The following is a 24,406-nucleotide window of genomic DNA, read 5'->3' as shown; positions in this document are numbered from 1 at the left end:
CTAAATACACATTAAGAGGGGGAGTAAGTACCACTGAAAAGGTGGTATTAAGCCACAGAGGCTATAACCTTAAAGTTTATGCAGCTTCAGCAGAGGCAGAAAGGTGTGGTTCAGAGAACTGTAGCAAATTTCTGGCTTGTTCTTTGGAGCTTGGTTGTAAACTGAGGCCCACTGTATTTTCTTTGTATAAGTCACATCTGACTTTTGTCAATAATAGCTTTTTAATATCAAACTTACAATAAAGGCTTGTTGGAGAGGATGAAGACCATTTGTGTTCATGTAGAATATAGTAGGGAGCTTTTCACACTCCGTGATACATAAAGTGACGGCTAATGATAACAGATATGGTTGGTAACAGTGATGGAGAACTAAGAACATAACAGTTCGTAATGTAGTGCCCACATACTTGAACATGTATGAATCAGTTCTATCGAATCCGGCCGGTCATACGCACGCACATTTGCTGAAATATAAATATGTCCGTCAATTATGACTGTATAGTATGAGCTATCAACGTAGACCCTGGCCTGCAGGGCCAAGATGTGATGTCCTTCTGGGTTTACTGGGAGGAGGATGGACTAGCGTGTCTTGTTAACACAAACCTCATGGATCGTCTACTCTGTCACCATTTCAGTCGATGGAACCGTTTGACCTGCCTCCAACACTACTAAACCCACAGAAAATACCACCGATTTCAGTCACTTCCCTCGTCACACACACACACACATCAAAGTGCTCCTATATATCAGGGACTTCTCCAGTGATGCATAATCAAGGAATCGGATACTATATGTAGTCTACTGCATTTTACTTGTCAGCTGAAACATATGTAACACATTGACAGAAGGGGAAAAAAACACCTCTGAATTTCTTTTCCATCTCATATCACATTAGGTGTGTGTGTGTGAGTGTGTGTGTGAGCCTAGTATAGATAGGGGCCTCCTTGTAAGTTAGGCAACATTACGGTTTATCGTACGTTTGGCAGTGAAGTTTTTCCACCGTTACCAGACCAGTACCCACACCCTACACCTGTGGGTCTCCACGAATTACTTCGACAGACTACCGGTACATGATGTAATCTTTAGTCTGCCGCGCGCGTCATATTATGTGAACAATCGGCTAAAGTGGCTTGCCAGCTTGGCGACCTTACTAACTCCTCAGTCAGCCGGCAGGTCTAGAGGAAGGAAGACTCTGGATGAGGCTTCACAATAGGGTGATTGTATTTCTCCATTGATCTTGTGACCAGACTGGTATTGTAAACTCTACTCCAGGTATTTGGCAGTGTTTCTTGACCTGTGTTAAGAAGTCTGTAAGAGTTTACTAGTTATTGGTTATATCAGGGTTGACTCAGTAGTTGGCGAAGCCTCGACACAGATCCAGAGCAGTTATTTTGTAAACTGAACACCATTTGTCATGCATGTACTTCTGTACATGATAGGTTAAGCATATGTATAAGCCAGGAGTACCATTAACTACTTGAGAGTAGTTTGGGATGAAGCAGTCTCATTTATACGTAATTCCTGGCCCAGTCTGGTGGACGGTAGCAGACTGAGATGAGTTTTGGGCAATTTTGTCTGTACGGAATTCGGCAGAGGCGGGGGTCGACACACACACACACACACACACACACACACACACAAGGTATGAATCTATGTTCTATTAAACCATGTATCAAAGCAACATTACAGCCATGTAAAATAAAGAGAAAACAATTCTTGAACGCATTGATACGACTTTTGAGTGTGAGGGAAGCCTCGGCCTATCATAGCCACGGGTCGTAAGCGTCGTGCTCAAGGGTCATAATTAATATGTTAGTGATGGGAATGCGCACTTCAGGTGTTGTGCCAGAGGTGAGGGCGTAAGGCATACATACGCTATAAGAAAATCACGATTTGAAACTCAGTATTTATTACGTATTGTGTTTTTGGCTGAGGCCCGCACAATGGAGGGGGGGAGGGAGGGGGGTGGGGGGGTTACGATAATGACCTGGTCTCTGTGCGACCCAGAGGTCAGGTCAGGTCAGATGCCATTGGCGAATTGGAGGTAAGACAGAGAATATGTCTGCCATGCCATTGGTCGATATGTCAGTGGTGCAGGTGTAATATGGAGGCGAAAGTTGAGAGTCGCATGTCCACAAGACACAATCGACATGTCGAGGGGTCGACAGGTGAGACATTATGATGGAGAAAAATGAAAGTATATTGATCGATAGTGATTTTCACGTCGTCAGGTCAGCAGCTGAAGTCGATAGATGAATGTCGAGCACGAAGTCTAGCGTATGAAGTCGAATCACCATTTATAGTGCGTCGAGTGTAGAGAGTCTTGCCTCTGAGGTCGACATGTTTCTGTGTACTTTACTATCCTTCCCCACGGTAGAATCCAAGTTTGTGAGGTTATTGTGTCAGGTCAATACAGGTCAGCCTTGATGGCCAAAAGGTCCATCAGGTATGTCGATAGGTTAGAGGATAAGGTCGACAGATCAATAGGTGAGGTTGGATGCCAGTGGGTAAGGTAGAGAGGTCAGTGGATAAGGTCGACAGGTCAGTAGGTAAGGTCGCCAGGTCGTTGGGTAAGGTAGAGAAGTCAGTGGGTAAAGTAGGCAAGTCAGTGGGTAAGGTCAGGCTGTAAGATCGACAGGTTAGAGGGTAAAGTCGACAGGTCAGGAGGTAAGGTTGAAAGGGCAGTGGGTAAAGTCGACAGGTCAGTGGGTAAAGCCATCAACCAGATTACTTCACTGTACACACTGATTACATCATCAACAAATCAGGCATATGAATCAAACGTCAACATTTTGGCTTGATGGCCAAGCAACGCACCACTGACCATGTGACTGTCCTCACTATGATCTTCAGTCGTATTCCTAAAGATGGTTTTCATAATCTTACCCACTACGGACGTCAAGCTAATTCAGCGATAATTTCTGGGCTGGGGCTTGTTAGCTTTGCTTCTGGTTAGGTAGTAGCAAGTATCCAGTCATCCTGAAGATTTGCCTATAGCAAATGACTTACAGAAACGAAATGGCTCAATCATTTCAAGCTGTGTCCATAGTTCTTGGATAATACATATCCCTTTTCTTTGATGTTATCTGAGACAGCACAGGCATTACACTGCATTCCATTCATTGCTGAGAGTATATGATAAATATGTTTGTTCAGATGTTGCAGAATGTTCTTCTTTGCTCCCAGTGGGTCTAGATCTGAGACATGGCTTCAGTGTAATGAACCAACTCACCGTTTTCTATAATGAATGGACCATTTGATTGGGTAATAACACTCTCTCGCTTCAGCCATAACTATAATATTCTTTTGGGCTTTTTTTTCGCTATCTTTTTTTACGTACGTTGCAATGTTTTCGTGAGGAGGCTAAAGTAGCGAGGGCGAATGACAAAGCTAGGCAGCTTGCTGCTCCTCAATGAGAAATGATTACATAAGGTCGAGTGTGTGTGTGTCAGGTTGGCGAGTTACGTCGATAAGGAGAGCATCATATCGACAGGGCACTGTATGAAATCGACTGATCGATGAGTTCGATCGACATGTTAAACTGAATACTTCGACAGTTGATTAAGTCGACACGTCAGGATTCATCACACTGACAGAGGCGCTTTATGTGGTCGATGGATCCAAGTGTGAGGGGAAGGAGGAGGAGGGGGGGGTCAGTTAAGTCGATCAATCAGTTCCTTAGGTCGACAGACAACCACGACGTTCGTAATCGATGGTCGAATGTCCTCCGTCAGTAGTTGGAGAGTGTTTGGTCATACATCATGTCATTACTCACACTAGTCCATGTGTTACATGAGAGAGAGAGAGAGAGAGTCTGTATCTCGTCTTTTTACTTGGGTCAGTCACACAAGACTGGGTTAACACTCTACATAGAGACTAGATCATCACAACGGGTCATGACTGTCTCTTACCTGATAACAACAATATATAGGAACAGGAAATCGGTGGAAAATATATATATGTACACAAAAGCGATGGATTCACTATCGGTCAAGTTTCATATCTGACAAATCATGACCATTGATATTGCTGACAACCAGAGCCAACAATATGTCTGACATCACAACACACAAACAATTGTGACATCACAACCACTTACACGCTCTGACACCAGAGCCACCAGTATGTCTGACATCACAACACACAAACAAGTCTTGACATCACAGTCACAAACATGCCTGACTCTGTGCCACGAACATTTCTGACATCTTATCTACCAACATTTTATGACGTCGCGCGCGCTGAACACCCTTGACATCACGGTCACAAACAAATAACTGGATAACAAACAAGTTTAAAATATTTTTTCCTCCATTAACGTTATAGCGAGAGGCTGCTTCGGGAGGCGGCCTATCCGTAAGTGTTGCCGTGCGCCACCGGGCCCTGGGGTCGGAAGCCGACGTTCTCGTAGGTGACGGTGGCGATGAAGCCCCTCTGGTGGTCGGCCGTGTAGGTGACCACCTGCCGGCGACCATCAGGCAGCAGGACGTAGTAGCGACCCCTCACAGAGGCCCCGTTGCTCTCTTCCTCGTGGCCGAAGTCGGTGCCGTAGTACTGGTCTCGGACACCGTAGCGGAATTCATATGGGATCTGTGCGGTGCCAATGTCGCAGGTTATATACACACATATACATCGTGTAGTGTTTATATACACACATGTACGTCGTGTAGTGTTTATTCATATACATCGTGTAGTTTATATACACATATACATCGTGTAGTGTTTATATACACACATGTACATCGTGTAGTGTTTATTTATATACATCGTGTAGTTTATATTCCTGGTAAATTATATGGGAGGGTATTGATTGAGAGGGTGAAGGCATGTACAGAGCATCAGATTGGGGAAGAGCAGTGTGGTTTCAGAAGTGGTAGAGGATGTGTGGATCAGGTGTTTGCTTTGAAGAATGTATGTGAGAAATACTTAGAAAAGCAAATGGATTTGTATGTAGCATTTATGGATCTGGAGAAGGCATATGATAGAGTTGATAGAGATGCTCTGTGGAAGGTATTAAGAATATATGGTGTGGGAGGAAAGTTGTTAGAAGCAGTGAAAAGTTTTTATCGAGGATGTAAGGCATGTGTACGTGTAGGAAGAGAGGAAAGTGATTGGTTCTCAGTGAATGTAGGTTTGCGGCAGGGGTGTGTGATGTCTCCATGGTTGTTTAATTTGTTTATGGATGGGGTTGTTAGGGAGGTAAATGCAAGAGTTTTGGAAAGAGGGGCAAGTATGAAGTCTGTTGGGGATGAGAGAGCTTGGGAAGTGAGTCAGTTGTTGTTCGCTGATGATACAGCGCTGGTGGCTGATTCATGTGAGAAACTGCAGAAGCTGGTGACTGAGTTTGGTAAAGTGTGGAAAGAAGAAAGTTAAGAGTAAATGTGAATAAGAGCAAGGTTATTAGGTACACTAGGGTTGAGGGTCAAGTCAATTGGGAGGTGAGTTTGAATGGAGAAAAACTGGAGGAAGTGAAGTGTTTTAGATATCTGGGAGTGGATCTGGCAGCGGATGGAACCATGGAAGCGGAAGTGGATCATAGGGTGGGGGAGGGGGCGAAAATTCTGGGGGCCTTGAAGAATGTGTGGAAGTCGAGAACATTATCTCGGAAAGCAAAAATGGGTATGTTTGAAGGAATAGTGGTTCCAACAATGTTGTATGGTTGCGAGGCGTGGGCTATGGATAGAGTTGTGCGCAGGAGGATGGATGTGCTGGAAATGAGATGTTTGAGGACAATGTGTGGTGTGAGGTGGTTTGATCGAGTGAGTAACGTAAGGGTAAGAGAGATGTGTGGAAATAAAAAGAGCATGGTTGAGAGAGCAGAAGAGGGTGTTTTGAAGTGGTTTGGGCACATGGAGAGAATGAGTGAGGAAAGATTGACCAAGAGGATATATGTGTCTGAGGTGGAGGGAACGAGGATAAGAGGGAGACCAAATTGGAGGTGGAAAGATGGAGTGAAAAAGATTTTGTGTGATCGGGGCCTGAACATGCAGGAGGGTGAAAGGAGGGCAAGGAATAGAGTGAATTGGAGCGATGTGGTATACCGGGGTTGACGTGCTGTCAGTGGATTGAATCAAGGCATGTGAAGCGTCTGGGGTAAACCATGGAAAGCTGTGTAGGTATGTATATTTGCGTGTGTGGACGTATGTATATACATGTGTATGGGGGGGTTGGGCCATTTCTTTCGTCTGTTTCCTTGCGCTACCTCGCAAACGCGGGAGACAGCGACAAAGTATAATAAAAAAAAAATAATACATCGTGTAGTGTTTATATACACATATACATCGTGTACTGTTTATATACACATATACATCGTGTACTGTTTGTATTATTCATATCAGTCAAACGATGGTGAACGGTTCGATCCCTCCAACCCTTACCTAGACCTCAGGTTACCCTAGTACCACGTACCACTACCGATCACCACTACCCATCACCACTACACACACTCACCGGGGGTAACCAGTATACCTATCACCACTACACACACTCACCAGGGGAGACCAGTATACCCATCACCACTACACACACTCACCAGGGGTGACCAGTATACCCATCACCACTACACACACTCACCGGGGGTGACTAGTATACCCATCACCACTACACACACTCACCGGGGGGTGACTGTAGGGGTCGTGCAGCAGGCGGGGAGAGGCTGGCAGACTCAACACCCAGGTCATCACGAGCATCAGCAACACCTGATGGGGAGGTGAGGGAAGGTCGGGGGAGAGTACTGATGGAGGAGGGTCATGATGGGTCAGTGTGATGGAGGAGGAGCATGAGGGATCAGTGTGATGGAGGAGGGGCATGAGGGGTCAGTGTGATGGAGGAAGGGCCATGAGGGGTCAGTGTGATGGAGAAGGGCCATGAGGGGTCAGTGTGATGGAGGAAGGGCATGAGGGGTCAGTGTGATGGAGGAGGGAAATGAGGAGCCAGTGTGATGGAGGAAGGGCATGAGGGGTCAGTGTGATGGAGGAGGGAAATGAGGAGCCAGTGTGATGGAGGAGGGGCATGAAGGGTCAGTGTGATGGAGGAGGGGCATGAGGGGTCAGTGTGATGGAGGAGGGTCATAAGGGGTCAGTGTGATGGAGGAGGGCATGAGGAGCCAGTGTGATGGAGGAGGGGCATGAAGGGTCAGTGTGACGGAGGAGGGGCGTGAGGGGTCAGTGTGATGGAGGAAGGGCATGAGGGGTCAGTGTGATGGAGGAGGAAAATGAGGAGCCAGTGTGATGGAGGAGGAGCATGAGGGGTCAGTGTGATGGAGGAGGGGCATGAGGGGTCAGTGTGATGGAGGAGGGGCATAAGGGGTCAGTGTGATGGAGGAGGGCATGAGGGGCCAGTGTGATGGAGGAGGGGCATGAAGGGTCAGTGTGACGGAGGAGGGGCGTGAGGGGTCAGTGTGATGGAGGAGGGGCAGGAGGGGTGAGTGTGATGGAGGAGGAACATGAGGGGTCAGTGTGATGGAGGAGGGGCATGAGGGGTCACTGTGATGGAGGAGGGGCATGAAGGGTCAGTGTGATGGAGGAGGGGCATGAGGTGTCAGTGTGATGGAGGAGGGGCATAAGGGGACAGTGTGATGGAGGAGGGAAATGAGGGTCAGCGTGATGGAAGAGGGTCATAAGGGGTCAGTGTGATGGAGGAGGGGCATGAGGGGTCAGTGTGATGGAGGAGGGGCATAAGGGGTCAGTGTGATGGAAGAGGGCATGGGGAGCCAGTGTGATGGAGGAGGGGCATGAAGGGTCAGTGTGATGGAGGAGGGGCATGAGGGGACACTGCGATGGAGAAGGGGCATGAGGGGTCACTGTGATGGAGAAGGGGCATGAGGGGTCAGTGTGATGGAGGAGGAGCATGAGGAGTCAGTGTGATGGAGGAGGGGCATGAGGGGTCAGCGTGATGGAGAAGGGACATGAGGGGTCAGCGTGATGGAGGAGGGCCATGAGGGGTTAGTGTGATGGAAGAAGGGCATGAGGGGTCAGTGTGATGGAGGAAGGGTATGAGGGGTCAGTGTGATGGAGAAGGGGCATGAGATGTCAGTGTGATGGAGGAGATTCATGAAGGGTCAGTGTGATGGAGGAGGAGCATGAGGGGTCAGTGAGATGGAGGAGGGTCATGAAGGGTCAGTGTGATGGGGAGAAGCATGGGGCTCAGTGTGATGGAGGAGAGGCGTGAGGGGTCAGTGTGATGGAGGAGGAGCATGAGGGGTCATTGTGATGGAGGAGGAGCATGAGGCGTCAGTGTGATGGAGGAGGGGCGTGATGGGTCAGTATGATGGAGGAGGGTCATGAGGGGTTTGTGTGATGGAGGAAGGGCATGAGGGGTCAGTGTGATGGAGGAGGGTCATGAAGGGTCAGTGTGTTGGAGGAGGGGCATGAGGGGTCAGTGTGATGAAGAAGGGGCATGAGGGGTTAGTGTCATGGGAGAGAAGCATGAGGGGTCAGTGTGATGGAGAAGATTCATGAAGGGTCAGTGTGATGGAGGAGGAGCATGAGGGGTCAGTGAGATGGAGGAGGGTCATGAAGGGTCAGTGTGATGGAGAAGGGGCATGAGGAGTCAGTGTGATGAATTAGGGGCATGAGGGGTTAGTGTGATGGGAGAGAAGCATGAGGGTCAGTGTGATGGAGGAGGGGCGTGAGGGGTCAGTGTGATGGAGGAGGGTCATGAAGGGTCAGTGTGATGGAGGAGGGGCACGAAGGGTCAGTGTGATGGAAGAGGGGCATGAGGAGTCAGTGTGATGGAGGAAGGGCATGAGAGGTCAGTATGATGAAGAAGGAACATGAGGGGTCAGTGTGATGGAGGAGGAGCATGAGGAGTCAGTGTGATGGAAGAGGGTCATGAGGAGTCAGTGTGATGGAAGAGGGTCATGAGGAGTCAGTGTGATGGAGGAAGGGCATGAGAGGTCAGTATGATGAAGAAGGGGCATGAGGGGTCAGTGTGATGGAGGAGGGGCATGAGGGGTCACGGTGATGGGGGAGAAGCACGAGGGGTCACTTTGATGGAGGAGGGACATGAGGGGTCAGTGTGATGGAGGAGGGTCATGAGGGGTCAGTGTGATGGAGGAGGGGCATGAGTGGTCAGTGTGATGGAGGAGGGGCATGAGGGGTGAGTGTGATGGAGGAGGGGCATGAAGAGTCAGTGAGATGGAGGAGGGGCATGAGGGGTCACTGTGATGGAGGAGGGGCATGAGGAGTCAGTGTGATGGAGGAGGGGCATGAGTGGTCAGTGTGATGGAGGAGGGGCATGAGGGGTCAGTGTGATAGGTGAGGAGGCATTTTATCGAGATGGAAGGAAAAGTAAATGGCGAACGAGGAGGTGGGGGGAGGGGTACTAATTATTACGAGATGGAAGGGAAGTATATGCTGACCTGGGGAGGAGGTATATCGGAGGTATGTGGTATATAACTGGAGTTCTGGACGTAAAGAAGCTTAAGTGACAGAAATTTTTGCTGCATTTTGGTAGAGTCGAAACAAAAGGGTTAGTATATCATACCGAGCATATCTAGCGCTGCGGCGGAGCATACTACGAAGGGTCGGAGCATATCAAGGTGAGACACAAGCCGGAGAATCAGTGAATAGTGAAGTGATAGTGAGAGGTGGATAGTGGTTGGGGGGGCGGTGCATAGTCAAAGGAGCAGACAAGATAGATAGATGAGTAGATATAGTAGATATATTGAGAGAGAGAGAGAGAGAGAGAGAGAGAGAGAGAGAGAGAGAGAGAGAGAGAGAGAGAGAGAGAGAGAGAGAGAGAGAGAGACTTGGTATACTTTGATTCATAGCCCCACAGTATAAGGGAGACTGAAGTATAACCTGGGTATATCAGGTATAGAGAGGGAACTGAACGTATACCAGAAGTATGTTATCAGAGACTGTGATGTAATGGTGTGGGGGGTGGGAGGTGGTGGAGCATTGGAATTCGTAAAGATTAGGGGGATGGAGCATTGCTGTTCTTTAAGATTAGGGATGTGGAGCATTGGAGTTCTTAAAGATTAGGGGGATGGAACATTGGAGTTCTTAAAGATTAGGGGGATGAAGCATTGGAGTTCTTAAAGATTAGGGGGATGGAACATTGGAGTTCTTAAAGATTAGGGGGATGGAACATTGGAGTTCTTAAAGATTAAGGGATGGAGCACTGGAGTTCTTAAAGATTAGGGGGATGGAGCATTGGAGTTCTTAAAGATTAGGGGGATGGAGCATTGGATTTTTTAAAGATTAGGGGATGGAACATTGGAGTTCTTAAAGATTAGGGGGATGGAACATTGGAGTTCTTAAAGATTAGGGGGATGGAGCATTGGAGTTCTTAAAGATTAAGGGATGGAGCACTGGAGTTCTTAAAGATTAGGGGGATGGAGCATTGGAGTTCTTAAAGATTAGGGGTATGGAGCATTAGATTTTTTAAAGATTAGGGGATGGAACATTGGAGTTCTTAAAGATTAGGGGGATGGAACATTGGAGTTCTTAAAGATTAGGGGATGGAGCATTAGAGTTCTTAAAGATTAAGGGAATGGAGCATTGGAGTTCTTAAAGATTAGGGGGATGGAGCATTGGAGTTCATAAAGATTAGGGGGATGGAGCATTGGAGTTCTTAAAGATTAGGAGGATAGAGCATTAGAGTTCTTTAAAATTAGGGGGATGGAGCATTGGAGTTCTTTAAGATTAGGGGGATGGATGGAGCATTTTAGTTCTTTAAGATTAAGGGGATGGAGTATTGGAGTTCTTAAAGATTAGGAGGGTGGAGCATTGTAGTTCTTAAAGATTAGGGGATGGAGCATTGAAGTTCTTAAAGATTAGGGGGATGGAGCATTGGAGTTCTTAAAGATTAAGGGAATGGAGCATTGGAGTTCTTAAAGATTAGAGGGATGGAGCATTGGAGTTCTTAAAGATTAGGGGGATGGAACATTGGAGTTCTTAAAGGTTAGGAGGATAGAGCATTGGAGTTCCTAAAGATTAGGGGGATGGAGCATTGGAGTTCTTTAAGATTAAAGGGATGGATGGAGCATTGGAGTTCTTTAAGATTAACGGGATGGAGCATTGGAGTTCTCAAAGATTAGGAGGGTGGAGCATTGTAGTTCTTAAAGATTAGGGGGATGGAGTACTGAAGTTCTTAAAGATTAGGGGGATGGAGCATTGGAGTTCTTAAAGATTAGGGGGACGGAGCATTGGAGTTCTTTAAGATTAGGGGGATGGGGCATTGGAGTTCTCAAAGAGTATTGGGATGGGGCATTGGAGTTCTTAAAGATTAGGGGATGGAGCATTGGAGTTCTTTAAGATTAAGGGGATGGAGCATTGGAGTTCTTAAAAATTGGGGGGATGGAGCATTGGAGTTCTTAAAGATTAGGGGGATGGAGTACTGAAGTTCTTAAAGATTAGGGGTATGAAGCATTGGAGTTCTTAAAGATATGGGGAATGGAGCATTGGAGTTCTTAAAGATCGAACGTAATGGATTTGATAAATGTGGAGCGTAACTGGGTGGCAGAGCATATAGTCGAATAAATGATAACTGTGGATGGAGCATGACGGGCAGGAGAGCATAATGAGGCTGGGGCATTATTTTGGAGCGTAAGAGGGAATATTTTATGACGTAGGATGAGGCATGATACGTGTGGGAGCATATTCAGGGTGGAGCATTATCAAATACAGACTGCAAAGGAAGGAGCATAGCCCGGCTGAAGTACGATCTGAGATGGAGCATAAGGATGGAACGACAAGATGGATGGAGCAGTACAGGGCCTGGCGTATGACAGTAAGAAAATTTAATGAGATGGAGTATAAGTTAAACATGGAACATAATAATTTCATTTCTTTTTTGACAACATAAGTTGAGCATAACGGCAATGGAGCATAGTTGGAGCATAACTTGGGATGGAGCATACCAGTGAGCGGAGCATATCAGGAAACAGAGCATATTGATGATTAAGCACACCAGAAAATGGAAAACATGAGGTGGAACATATTTAGGGTGGAGCATGATATCAAATGAGCAAATCAGGGGGTGTATCACACTGGAGCATAAGGGGTCATGGAGCATATTTGAAAACCAGGACAACTGAGAACCGGGCCAAGTTACAGGATTATGTATGCCAAAAATGGAGCATACAAAAGGAGAGAACATATTAAACTAAGTAAACTAAGGAGCATATTTGAGGATCGAACATCCAATAGTGGGGGTGGGGGGAGAGTGTAGTCAGGTTGAGCATACTGCTGGACCCGGCATACTTTGGGACAAAACATACGTGGAGCATACATAAGAATGGAGCATAGTAGAGATATGATACTATTACTGAGCGTGGTATATATATAATTGGAACATGTCAAAAAGTTGTAGGGGAGCACCAGGAAATTATGGAGCATAACGGGGAAAAATGCCATGAGAGACAGGAGCATAGGGTGAGGATGGAGCATAGATATGGATGGTTCACTTTGAATAGAAATATAACAACGTGGGAGGAGCATAATTTGGAGCGTTGAAATCTGTCTCTCATTTCAGGGAGAGAAAGTGGGAAGGAGGTATGGTTGTGGGGAAGGGAGGCTTGCTAAAGTGGGAAGGGAGGGAGGGAGGGGAAGGTTAAGAGGGGAGAGTGGGTGACAAAGAGTGGGGAGGGGAGGTTAATCAAGAACCGTTGGGGAGGAAATGAAGTGAGCCCAGCACCAGATGGTTGGGGAGACAAGGCTTCTCATGTCACTAGCCTCAAATTATCTTTTTCCCGGGTTGGTAACAGCTGGTGGACCACTGACGAACCAGCAGTTAGCTCCATTTATTCCTACGTGAACATTAGTGAGCCTTGTCTACACAATATGAAGCTACAGGATATACGTCTGTATTTGCAGCAAGCCAGTCGTGTGTATGTGTATGTGTGTGTGTGTGTGTGTGTGTGTGTGTGTGTGTGTGTGTGTGTGTGTGTGTGTGTGTGTGTATGTGTGTGTGTGAATAAAAGAGACAGAGAAGCATATGAGACCCAGGAAACCCATATATTTAGGTCACACAATAGGATTCATTATTTCCTCAGTGCGCCTCACATCTCTACTTGAACAAATGTGAACAGAATCAGTAATGTGAAGAAGATGACAGTGAATTTACATATACAAAGAGCAATAAACTAATGATCATTTTTATCTTAATGACTACAGTACTTAGAGATGATATCACAGGACATCTAAGAATTCTTCTTAATGATTTGACATTTTCTTTACGAACATTATCACAGACTTGAGAACAAATATGATATTCAGATTTGTCTTATATGCTGTTGACAGGTTAGAGGAGGTATAATACTTACAGTCAGGTCCAGTCAGGTCGTGTTAGTTACTACCTGTCTCGTCAGTCGAAGTTGATTAAGTGTAGATGTGTTCCGGAGGTGTTCGAAGTCACAGACGCCTCCCAGGGAAACTCTTCCAATATCCCGGACAGCCACCTGAACCGACTGGTAGATTTCAGAGGACATCAGGCAGCACTAGGAGTCTCACCTGCGTCTCAGTCACTTTAAGCGTTCTTCCAGAGACCAGAAGTGTTCACTTGTCCCACTCGCTTCCAGGAGACGCCAGGCAATAAGAGGTACGTCGACGGTGTTCAATCACAGCGGAGATCATGCAATACAGTGAATGTTAACTAAGTCCTAATCGCTTCCAGAAGACATCTGGAGAGCCACCTGTGTTTCAGATGCTTCCAGACGACATCTGGAACGCCATCTGTGTCTTATTTGCTTCCAGATGACACCAGGAGCCCCACCTATGTCTTTGTAGCTTCCAGAAGATATCTTGAGTGACACCTGTGTCTTTGTTGCTTCCAGAAGACACCAGGAGCCCCACCTGTGTCTTAGTAGCTTCCAGAAGATGTCTGGAGTGATACCTGTGTCTTTGTTGCTTCCAGAAGACATCAGGAGCGACATGTGTCTTATTTGCTTCCAGAAGACATCTGGAGCACCACCTGTGTCTTAGATGCTTCCAGCGGACAGCAGGAAAGCCACCTTTGTCTCAGTTGCATCCAGAAGACACCAGGGGTCCCACCTGTGTCTTAATTGCTTCCAGAAGACATCTGGAATGCCACCTGTGTCTTAGATGCTTCCAGAGGACATCAGAAGCAATACCTGTCTTAGTTGCTCCCAAAAGACATCAGGAGCGGCCCCATTGTCTTAGTTACTTTCAAAGGATATCAGGAGGGACACCTGTGTCTTAGTTGCTTCCGTAAGACACCAGGAGCGCCGCCTGTGTCTTAGTTGCTTCCAGACGACATCTGGAGCGCCGCCTGTGTCTTAGTTGCTCCCAGACGACATCTGGAGTGACATCTGTGTCTTATTGCTTCCAGAAGACACCAGGAGCGCCGCCTGTGTCTTAGTTGCTCCCAGACGACATCTGGAGTGACATCTGTGTCTTAGTTGCTTCCAGAAGACACCAGGCGTCCCACCTGTGTCTTAGTTGCTTCCATAAGACACATCAGTTACAAGAATATTAGCGGTATTGTCACTTACAGGGAACATCGGCCAATAACATGAGCGTTACCATAGTCCCAGTTGCTTCCAGAGAACATCGGGGTCCCACTTGTGTCTCAGCTACTTCCAGAAGAAGCCAAGGCGTACTGAGATCGTCAAACTGTTTCGGTCGCTACGAAGAAATGCGAGACGGTAAACGTCATGAAATCTCGGGAAGAGCTAGCAAAGCCATGTATATCACTCGCTTCCAGAACACTAGCTAATAACAAGACCGTAGTCTGTATTGCAAGTGATTCCGGGTCATGTGATAGAACCTGGAACGCCAGTTACGACTCAGTAGCTTCTAGAAGACTCTTGATACCTATGTATGCCGCGTGCGGGGGTCTTCAGGCAGTACTAGGAGCGTCACCTTTGTCTCAGTCTCTTCCAGAAGCAGCCAAGACGTAAGTGTATCGCAAGTGCCACTGTGTCTAAACAGCTTCCAGATATTCTCAAGCAGAACCGGGAGTGTCACTTGTCCCAATAGCTTCTTGGGGGAATTAGGTAGTAACAGGAACATCACCAATATTGTATTTTAGTTGACTCTGGAGGACATCAGGCATTACCGTGAACATTGACTAACATAGTCACTGCCTTTGAACCCCTGGAATCTAGACGTTTGTCGTTGGGGGATATCGAGCTGTACCTGTAGCGTCACTTGCTTCTTAGTCGCCTCCACAAGAGATGAGGCAGTACCAGGAACGTTACGTGGACCTCAGCCATTTTCATGGACCATCAAGTCGTACAAGAAACATTGTCTCAGTCGCTTCCAGGGAACATCAGGAAGCAACGGGATTGTCACCCAGAGCTAAGTCGACTTGAATGTTCACCAGGAAGCACCAGATGTGTCACATGCGTCTCTATCATTTCTAGAAGATACCAGGGAGTACCAGGAGTGCTAGGTGCGTCTCAGCCATTTTCAGGAGACTTCAGGCAATACCAAGAGCTCCACCTATTTTAATCGCTTCCAGGAGACACCAGATTCACTAGGAGCGTCATCTCTTTTCTAGTCATCTCATTTCTAGGGAATGACAGGCAATGTGAGGAATGACACGCGTGTTTCAGTCTCTTCTAAGATTACAGAGTTAACTTTGTCTCGTCAGCTTCCTGGGGGAACATCGCGGGGGTACCAGCAGTGTTATTTTTGTCAGAGTTGCTTCTAAATGAAATCTAGTAGTAACACGAGAGTTATCTGTGTCTCATCTGTTATGGAGTAACAGGAACGTCACCTTTCTGTTGGACATCAGATCGTACAAGGAACCTCATCTGTTATCGGTCCTAGGAACCCAAGAAGTGCCTGGTGTCCCCTTTATTTCACTTCATTTCAGGGAACACAAGGAATTGACAAATAAGACCTAGTCATTTTCATGGGACTCCTGCTACCTGTGCCTAAGTCACTTCCAGGGTTCATCAAGCAGCATCATAAGCGTTACCTGTGTTAAAATCGGGCAGTAACAAGTGTCATCCGTGACTCCAGGATTTCTCAAGAAAAGTCCCTGTGTTCCAAGGATTCTTTAAAGGGGCAGTGCCTTTGTCCCCAAAAACTCATCAAGCAGGGGCTGTGTCCCCGGGGACTCTTTAAAGCAGTCCCTGTGTCCCCGGGGAATCTTCAAGCAGTGCCTGTGTTTTCCGGGGAAACTCTTTTCAAGCAGGCCTGTGCCCCCGGACTATAAAAGCAGTCCCCTGTGTCCCCGGGAAACCTCACCCAAGCGGCCTGTGTCTCCAGGACTCTCAACCCAGTGCCTGTGCCCCCCCAGGACTCATAAAGGGCAGGCCTGTGTCTCCAGGACCTTTAAAGGGCAGTGCCTTTTGTTCCAGGACTCATCAAGCGGGCCCTTTTGGCTGTAAGCTCCGGGGCCCTCTTTAAAGCAGTGCCTGGGTCTCCGGGAAACTCATCAGCAGTGCCTGTGCCCCCCGGGGACTATCGGGCAGTTCCTTTTGCCCCCGGATTCATCAAGCTTTGCCGGGTGTCCCCGGGGGACTCCCAAAAGCAGTTTGTCTTTTCTCCTGCTGTTCCCAGGATCTATAAAACCGTCCCGGGTGTCCCCCAGGACTCTTTCAAGCAGTCCCTGTGTCCCCAGGATCTCATCAACCCGGGTGCCTTGTCCCCAGGACTCACCCAAGCGTGCCTGTTTTCCCCAGGACCTCTTTCAAGCATTTCCCCTGTGTCCCAAGGAAACCTATCAAGCAGTCCCTTTTGTGTTCCCAGGATTTCTTAAACAGTCCCTTTGTGTCCCCGGGACTCAAAAAAAGCAGTGCCTGTGTTCCGGGGGACCTTCTAAAAGCATGCCTGGGGGTCCCAGGACTCTTTAAAAGCGGGCCCCTTGGTTGTCCCCGGAAACTCGCAACCCAGTGCCTGGTGTCCCCGGGAAACTCATAAAAGCAGTCCCCTGGTTTTCCAGGACCTCATAAAGGGCAGGGGCCCTGTGTCCCCCCAGGACTTTTGGGGGCGGGCCCTTTTTTTCCCCGGGTCATGGGGGGGCCCTTTGTGTCCCCGGGACTCATAAAGCAGTGCCTTCCCCCCCAAAGGGACTCTTTCAAGCATTTTGCCTGTGTTCCAGGATCTTCAACCCGGGTCCCTTGTTTTCTCCGGGAAACTCACCCAAGCAGTGCCTGTGCCCCCAAGGATTTCATCAAGCAGTGCCTGTGTCCCCAGGACTCATAAAGGGCAGTCCCTTGTGTCCCCAGGACTCATCAAGCATGCCTGGGTCTCCAGGTTTCCTCATCAAGCGTTGGTTCCAGGCTCCCCGCATCCCTTTCCCAATCATCCAGTGCTTGTCCCCAGGACTATCAAGCAGTGCCTGTGTCCCCAGGACCCCCACATCAAGTCCCTTTTTGTCCCCGGACCCCATAAGAAAGTGCCTTTTTTGTTCCAGGACTCTTTCAAGCATTTCCCTGTGTCTCCAGGATCATCAAGCAGTGCCTGTGTCTCCAGGACTCATCAAGCAGTGCCTGTGTCTCCAGGACTCATCAAGCAGTGCCTGTGTCTCCAGGACTCATCAAGCAGTGCCTGTGTCTCCAGGACTCGTCAAGCAGTGCCTGTGTCCCCAGGACTCATCAAGCAGTGCCTGTGTCTCCAGGACTCATCAAGCAGTGCCTGTGTCCCCAGGACTCATCAAGCAGTGCCTGTGTCTCCAGGACTCATCAAGCAGTGCCTGTGTCCCCAGGACTCATCAAGCAGTGCCTGTGTCTCCAGGACTCATCAAGCAGTGCCTGTGTCTCCAGGACTCATCAAGCAGTGCCTGTGTCCCCAGGACTCATCAAGCAGTGCCTGTGTCTCCAGGACTCATCAAGCAGTGCCTGTGTCTCCAGGACTCATCAAGCAGTGCCTGTGTCTCCAGGACTCATCAAGCAGTGCCTGTGTCTCCAGGACTCGTCAAGCAGTGCCTGTGTCCCCAGGACTCATCAAGCAGTGCCAGTGTCCCCAGGACTCATCAAGCAGTGCGTGTGTCCCCAAGACTCATCAAGCAGTGCGTGTGTCCCCAGGACTCATCAAGCAGTGCCTGTGTCTCCAGGACTCATCAAGCAGTGCGTGTGTCCCCAGGACTCATCAAGCAGTGCCTGTGTCTCCAAGACTCATCAAGCAGTGCGTGTGTCCCCAGGACTCATCAAACAGTGCCTGTGTCTCCAGGACTCATCAAGCAGTGCCTGTGTCCCCAGGACTCATCAAGCAGTGCCTGTGTCCCCAGGACTCATCAAGCAGTGCCTGTGTCCCCAGGACTCATCAAGCAGTGCCTGTGACTTCATTTGTGTCTCAGTCTTTCTGATGAGTACCGGGAGAATCCCCTGTGTTTCACTTGCTTTCAGGAAACATAAGGCAGCACCAGCAGCGTCTCCTGTGTTTCAGTGGCTCGCTTCCAGGATACATGAAGCGGAATGAAGATCACTCGTATCTACATAAGTTATCTCTTGGGCTTAACACATAATACCAGGAGCGTCCTCTGTGTCCAGGTCACTTCTACAGGACATCAAGCTGTGTGTCTCAGTTGCTTCTCCAGGACATCAGACAACAATAGGAGCGTCATGTGTGTATCAGCTACATTTAAGAGAGCCATCTGTCTCGCTATCTCCTCGATATACCGGGAGCGCCACCGGTTGCCCCAGTCGCTCCCAGCGGAGTTCATGCCGTACAGGGAACGTCTCCTCTGCCTCAGTTTCTTCCAGGAAATCTTATGTCATAACAAAGGGCGGTTCATCTGATTCTAGGAGACATCAGTCATTACCGTTCGCTTCAGTTGTGATTCAGTCGCTACCTGGAGATTCCTGGTACCTGTTACCTAAGTCTTCCTTATGTGACATAAGGCGGTATTAGGAGCATCACTTGGGCATCATCAGCCTCCACGGGGCACCAGATAATACCAGAAGCTTCAACCGTAACTCATTCGCACCCAGTCAGCCGCTTCAATCATGTGTGGTACATTTATCTCCTGGCGAAGACGTCATCACCTGTGACTCTGTCTTTCGTAGGAGCACCCGTACCCCAGCCTCTCCCTAAGAAAACTTCAGGCAGTACAAGGAGCCTTGTATAAGTGTCAGTTTCTCTGAGGACACAACGAAGCTGTACTAGGGGCTTCATCTGTATCCAGGAGACGGAAACTCGTTCCATGTTCGTCGTCCTGATCTTTGAGGAGTTACGGTCGAAGTAGAAGGCAGTAACGTGTATATTTTGTTAGAGTTCGTTTATACGTGGTGAGCGTGATGGTGAGCGAGCTCTGTTAATGAGACGACTCCTGGGGACTACATGTACCTTGAGGGTCAGATACGTGGGTACAACACGTCCCTGAGGGCGGGAGACGTAGGGACAATGCGTCCCTCAAGGCCAAATCCCTAGGTACAACACTTCCCTGAGGGCTGGACCTCTGAGCACAACACATCCCTGAGGCCTGGAACCATAGGCACAACACTTTCTTGAGGGCTGAAAACCTTGGAACACCATGTCCGTGAGGGCCAGAGCCTTGGGACACCATGTCCCTGAGGGCCAGAGCCTTGGAACACCATGTCCCTGAGGGCCAGAGCCTTGGGACACCATGTCCCTGAGGCCTGGGATCTCTGGGGGAAAACACATCTGTAAAGGCCCCGCGACTGATCGTGTTCAGGGGAGCCCCTGTCCATCTCGGGTTCCTCTGATATCTAAAGATTATCTCGTTAATCTCAGATGACAACAAGGATGATAAGAATAAATGATAATCAGGAACTTCATCCACGTAGGCCTTGCCGGTCCTGAGGTCATTTAGATAAATGAGTTTTGCTTTACATAGATATTGTCTATAACGAAATAATTTATACCATTACACACATATGATGCTTATACACAGGACACAAGTGCATGCACTTCTAAAAAGCTGTTCACCCATATATAGCTGGTGTTTGTTTCAGAGGACGAACAGCGAATATAAAACCAGTAATTATAGAATTTGTTTCATTAAGAGAGTTAAATGTATTTAACGTGTTGCCTGTATTATCAAGGAAGCAAGCTTCCCTGACAATATGGTCAGTGTGGGGGTCGTAAGGTAGACGTTCTTGGGGAAGTGGATGCAAGCATTCCTGGTGCATGTTTAGCAGCAGGTTTCACGTATTATAGATATCCACCACGGGTGTGTGGGTTGGGAGGGGTGTTCGGATGGGGAGGGGTGTGTTAGTGGGGTGGGGTACGTGGATAGGGAGGAATTTATGGATGGGAAAGAGTGTGGTTATGGACGAGGGTGGGTATGTGGAGAGGGATGTTTGCGTGGAGGAGGAGTGTGTAGTTCAGGAGGGAGGAAGGAAATGTGACTAGATAGGGAACTATGAGGAAGGTGCCAAGAATTGAAGTCTGGATGAGGAGAAAACTATGAGTAGGATGGGACGGGAGTATGGGCAGGGAGGGGAGTATGGGCAGGGAGGGGAGTATGGGCAGGGAGGGGAGTATGGGCAGGGAGGGGAGTATGGCAGGGAGGGAGTATGGGCAGGGAGGGGAGTATGGGCAGGGAGGGGAGTATGGGCAGGGAGGGGAGTATGGGCAGGAGGGAAGTATGAGAAGGGAGGGAGTATGGGCAGGGAGGGGAGTATGGGCAGGGAGGGGAGTATGGGCAGGGAGGGGAGTATGGGCAGGGAGGGGAGTATGGGCAGGGAGGGGAGTATGGGCAGGGAGGGGAGTATGGGCAGGGAGGGGAGTATGGGCAGGGAGGGGAGTATGGGCAGGGAGGGAGTATGGGCAGGGAGGGGAGTATGGGCAGGAGGGAGTATGGGCAGGGAAGGGAGTATGGGCAGGGAGGGGAGTATGGGCAGGGAGGGGAGTATGGGCAGGGAGGGGAGTATGGGCAGGGAGGGAGTATGGGCAGGGAGGGGAGTATGGGCAGGAAGGGGAGTATGGGCAGGGAAGGGAGTATGGGCAGGGAGGGGAGTATGGGCAGGGAGGGGAGTATGGGCAGGGAGGGGAGTATGGGCAGGGAGGGGAGTATGGGCAGGGAGGGGAGTATGGGCAGGGAGGGGAGTATGGGCAGGGAGGGGAGTATGGGCAAGGAGGGGAGTATGGGCAGGGAAGGGGAGTATGGGCAGGGAGGGGAGTATGGGCAGGAAGGGGAGTATGGGCAGGGAGGGGAGCATGGGCAGGGAGGGGAGTATGGGCAGGGAGGGGAGTATGGGCAGGGAGGGGAGTATGGGCAGGGAGGGGAGTATGGGCAGGGAGGGGAGTATGGGCAGGGAGGGGAGTATGGGCAGGGAGGGGAGTATGGGCAGGAAGGGGAGTATGGGCAGGGAGGGGATCATGGGCAGGGAGGGGAGTATGGGCAGGGAGGGGAGTATGGGCAGGGAGGGGAGTATGGGCAGGGAGGGGAGTATGGGCAGGGAGGGGAGTATGGGCAGGGAGGGGAGTATGGGCAAGGAGGGGAGTATGGGCAGGGAGGGGAGTATGGACAGGGAGGGGAGTATGGGCAGTGAGGGGAGTATGGGCAGGGAGGGGAGTATGGGCAGGGAGGGGAGTATGGGCAGGAAGGGGAGTATGGGCAGGGAGGGGAGTATGGGCAGGGAGGGGAGTATGGGCAGGGAGGGAAGTATGGGCAGGGAGGGGAGCATGGGCAGGGAGGGGAGTATGGGCAGGAAGGGGAGTATGGGCAGGGAGGGGAGTATGGGCAGGGAGGGGAGTATGGGCAGGGAGGGGAGTATGGGCAGGGAGGGGAGTATGGGCAGGGAGGGAAGTATGGGCAGGGAGGGGAGTATGGGCAGGGAGGGGAGTATGGGCAGGGAGGTGAGTATGGGCAGGGAGGGAAGTATGGGCAGGGAGGGGAGTATGGGCAGGGAGGGAAGTATGGGCAGGGAGGGGAGTATGGGCAGGAAGGGGAGTATGGGCAGGGAGGGGAGTATGGGCAGGGAGGGAAGTATGGGCAGGGAGGGGAGTATGGGCAGGAAGGGGAGTATGGGCAGGGAGGGGAGCATGGGCAGGGAGGGGAGTATGGGCAGGGAGGGGAGTATGGGCAGGGAGGGGAGTATGGGCAGGGAGGGGAGTATGGGCAGGGAGGGAAGTATGGGCAGGGAGGGGAGTATGGGCAGGAAGGGGAGTATGGGCAGGGAGGGGAGCATGGGCAGGGAGGGGAGTATGGGCAGGGAGGGAAGTATGAGAAGGGAGGGGAGTATGGGCAGGGAGGGAAGTATGAGAAGGGAGGGGAGTATGGGCAGGGAGGGGAGTATGGGCAGGGAGGGGAGTATGGGCAGGGAGGGGAGTATGGGCAGGGAGGGGAGTATGGGCAGGGAGGGGAGTATGGGCAGGGAGGGAAGTATGAGAAGGGAGGGGAGTATGGGCAGGGAGGGAAGTATGAGAAGGGAGGGGAGTATGGGCAGGGAGGGGAGTATGGGCAGGGAGGGGAGTATGGGCAGGGAGGGGAGTATGGGCAGGGAGGGAAGTATGAGAAGGGAGGGGAGTATGGGCAGGGAGGGAAGTATGAGAAGGGAGGGGAGTATGGGCAGGGAGGGGAGTATGGGCAGGGAGGGGAGTATGGGCAGGGAGGGGAGTATGGGCAGGGAGGGAAGTATGGGCAGGGAGGGGAGTATGGGCAGGGAGGGGAGTATGGGCAGGGAGGGGAGTATGGGCAGGGAGGGGAGTATGGGCAGGGAGGGGAGTATGGGCAGGGAGGGAAGTATGAGAAGGGAGGGGAGTATGGGCAGGGAGGGAAGTATGAGAAGGGAGGGGAGTATGGGCAGGGAGGGGAGTATGGGCAGGGAGGGGAGTATGGGCAGGGAGGGGAGTATGGGCAGGGAGGGGAGTATGAGCAGGGAGGGGAGTATAGGCAGGGAGGGGAGTATGGGCAGGGAGGGGAGTATGGGCAGGGAGGGGAGTATGGGCAGGGAGGGGAGTATGGGCAGGGAGGGGAGTATGGGCAGGGAGGGGAGTATGGGCAGGGAGGGGAGTATGGGCAGGGAGGGGAGTATGGGCAGGGAGGGGAGTATGGGCAGGGAGGGGAGTATGGGCAGGGAGGGAAGTATGGGCAGGGAGGGGAGTATGGGCAAGGAGGGGAGTATGGGCAGGGAGGGGAGTATGGGCAGGGAGGGGAGTATGAGAAGGGAGGGGAGTATGGGCAGGGAGGGGAGTATGGGCAGGGAGGGGAGTATGGGCAGGGAGGGGAGTATCGATGGTGTAAGACTGCAGATGGGGTGAATACTGTGGTTTGGATGGGAGTGTGGATGGGAAGGGAACTATTGGTAGAATGAGAGCATGAGCGGAAGGGAAGCTATTGGTAGGATGGAAGCGTACATGGGGAGAAATCTACAGGTAGGATGGAAATGTGGACGGGGAGAGAACTATTGCTAGAATGGGATTGCAAATGGGGAGGAAACTATATGTTGGATGGGATTGTGGTTGGAGAGGGGGCTATAGGTAGGATGGAAGTGTGGATAGGGAGGGAACTTTGGGTAGGATGAGAGTGTGAGAGAGGAAATGACTTTGCATAAAATGGGAGTACATTTGGGTAGGAATCTGTGGGTAAGGTGGGAGTGTGGATGGGGAGTGGGGATGTAGGAGGGGAGGGAAACTATTAATGGAAAGGGAAATGTAAACCGAGTTCTATATTAGCGAAATCGATGTTAAATGTGGCTGGGGAGGGGAGTGTGATTGGGGTATGCATTATGGTTGGGGAGGGAACTGTGGGTTGGAAGACGAGTGTTGGGGAGGAAACGATGGGTGGGGAGGAAACGATCGGTAGGAAGAGAAATATGGGTAGGATGGAAATGTGGGTGGGAAGTGGGAGTGTGATTACGTGGGAGAAAGCAGTAAAACAATGGGTGGGGAGCAAACTTGGGATGGTGAAGGAACTATGAGTGGGGAGGGTAGTGAGGTGGAAGATGAGTTTAGGTGAGGAAAGTGTGGACGGGAAAGGAACTATGGGTGGGGAGGAAAGTACGATGGGGAGAGAACTGTGACTGGAATGGGAGTGTGGGTGGGGAGGGAAGTATGGGTGGGAGGGAAGCGTGGGTAGGGAGGCAAATGTGTGGGGAGGAGAGCGCTGTTGGGGAGGAGACTAGTCAGGAAGGAAGAGTGGATAGGAAGGACAGGAATGTGGGTGGGAAGGAAACTGAGGGAAGGGGGTAGATCTTTGGCTGGAATTTACAGTAAAAGTGGGGAGGGAACCGAGGGGAGAAGAGTAGTCTCTGGTTAGGGAGAGAATAACAGGTGAGGATGTGAGAGTGGGTAAGGAGAGGGGAGTGAGTGGGGAGAGGAGAGGAGAGTGAACGAGGAGAGGAGAGTGGGAGTGGCGAAGGAACTACAGGTGGGGAGGGAATGACGTCGTAGGAGATGGGTGTGGTTAGAGAGGATATTGTGGATGGGAATGGGAAGTGGGTGATAAGGAAACTATGGGTAGGAAGGGGAGATTGACGGAAGAGAAATTGTGGGAGAGGAGAGGAGGGGAGTAAAGATAGGGATAGAATTATGGGAGGGAAGTGATTTGGGGTGGGAGGGGAGTATAGGTGGGGAAGAGAC

General features: G+C 50.1%; 1 protein-coding gene across 3 annotated transcripts in view; it reads right to left on the bottom strand.

Annotated features, from left to right (window-relative positions):
• Window positions 1–1,894: 1,894 nt before the first annotated feature.
• Window positions 1,895–24,406, bottom strand: part of LOC139757114 (cuticle protein 19-like) — a 36,531-nt gene continuing 14,019 nt past the window's right edge. For 2 of the 3 annotated variants that reach the window (XM_071677208.1, XM_071677209.1), the window contains exons 2-3: window positions 6,614–6,697; window positions 1,895–4,589 (exon numbers count right to left, since the gene is read on the bottom strand). In XM_071677208.1, the coding sequence (XP_071533309.1) occupies window positions 4,350–4,589; window positions 6,614–6,697 (324 nt within the window). In that variant the 3' untranslated portion in view covers window positions 1,895–4,349. Of the gene's footprint in view, window positions 4,590–6,613; window positions 6,840–24,406 lie in introns of those variants that run through there. The other variant, XM_071677207.1, reaches the window with a different exon arrangement.

This window comes from Panulirus ornatus, chromosome 24 (genome assembly GCF_036320965.1).
Source record: "Panulirus ornatus isolate Po-2019 chromosome 24, ASM3632096v1, whole genome shotgun sequence".
Taxonomy (NCBI): domain Eukaryota; kingdom Metazoa; phylum Arthropoda; class Malacostraca; order Decapoda; family Palinuridae; genus Panulirus; species Panulirus ornatus.
This window is presented reverse-complemented; position numbering and strand designations above follow the sequence as displayed.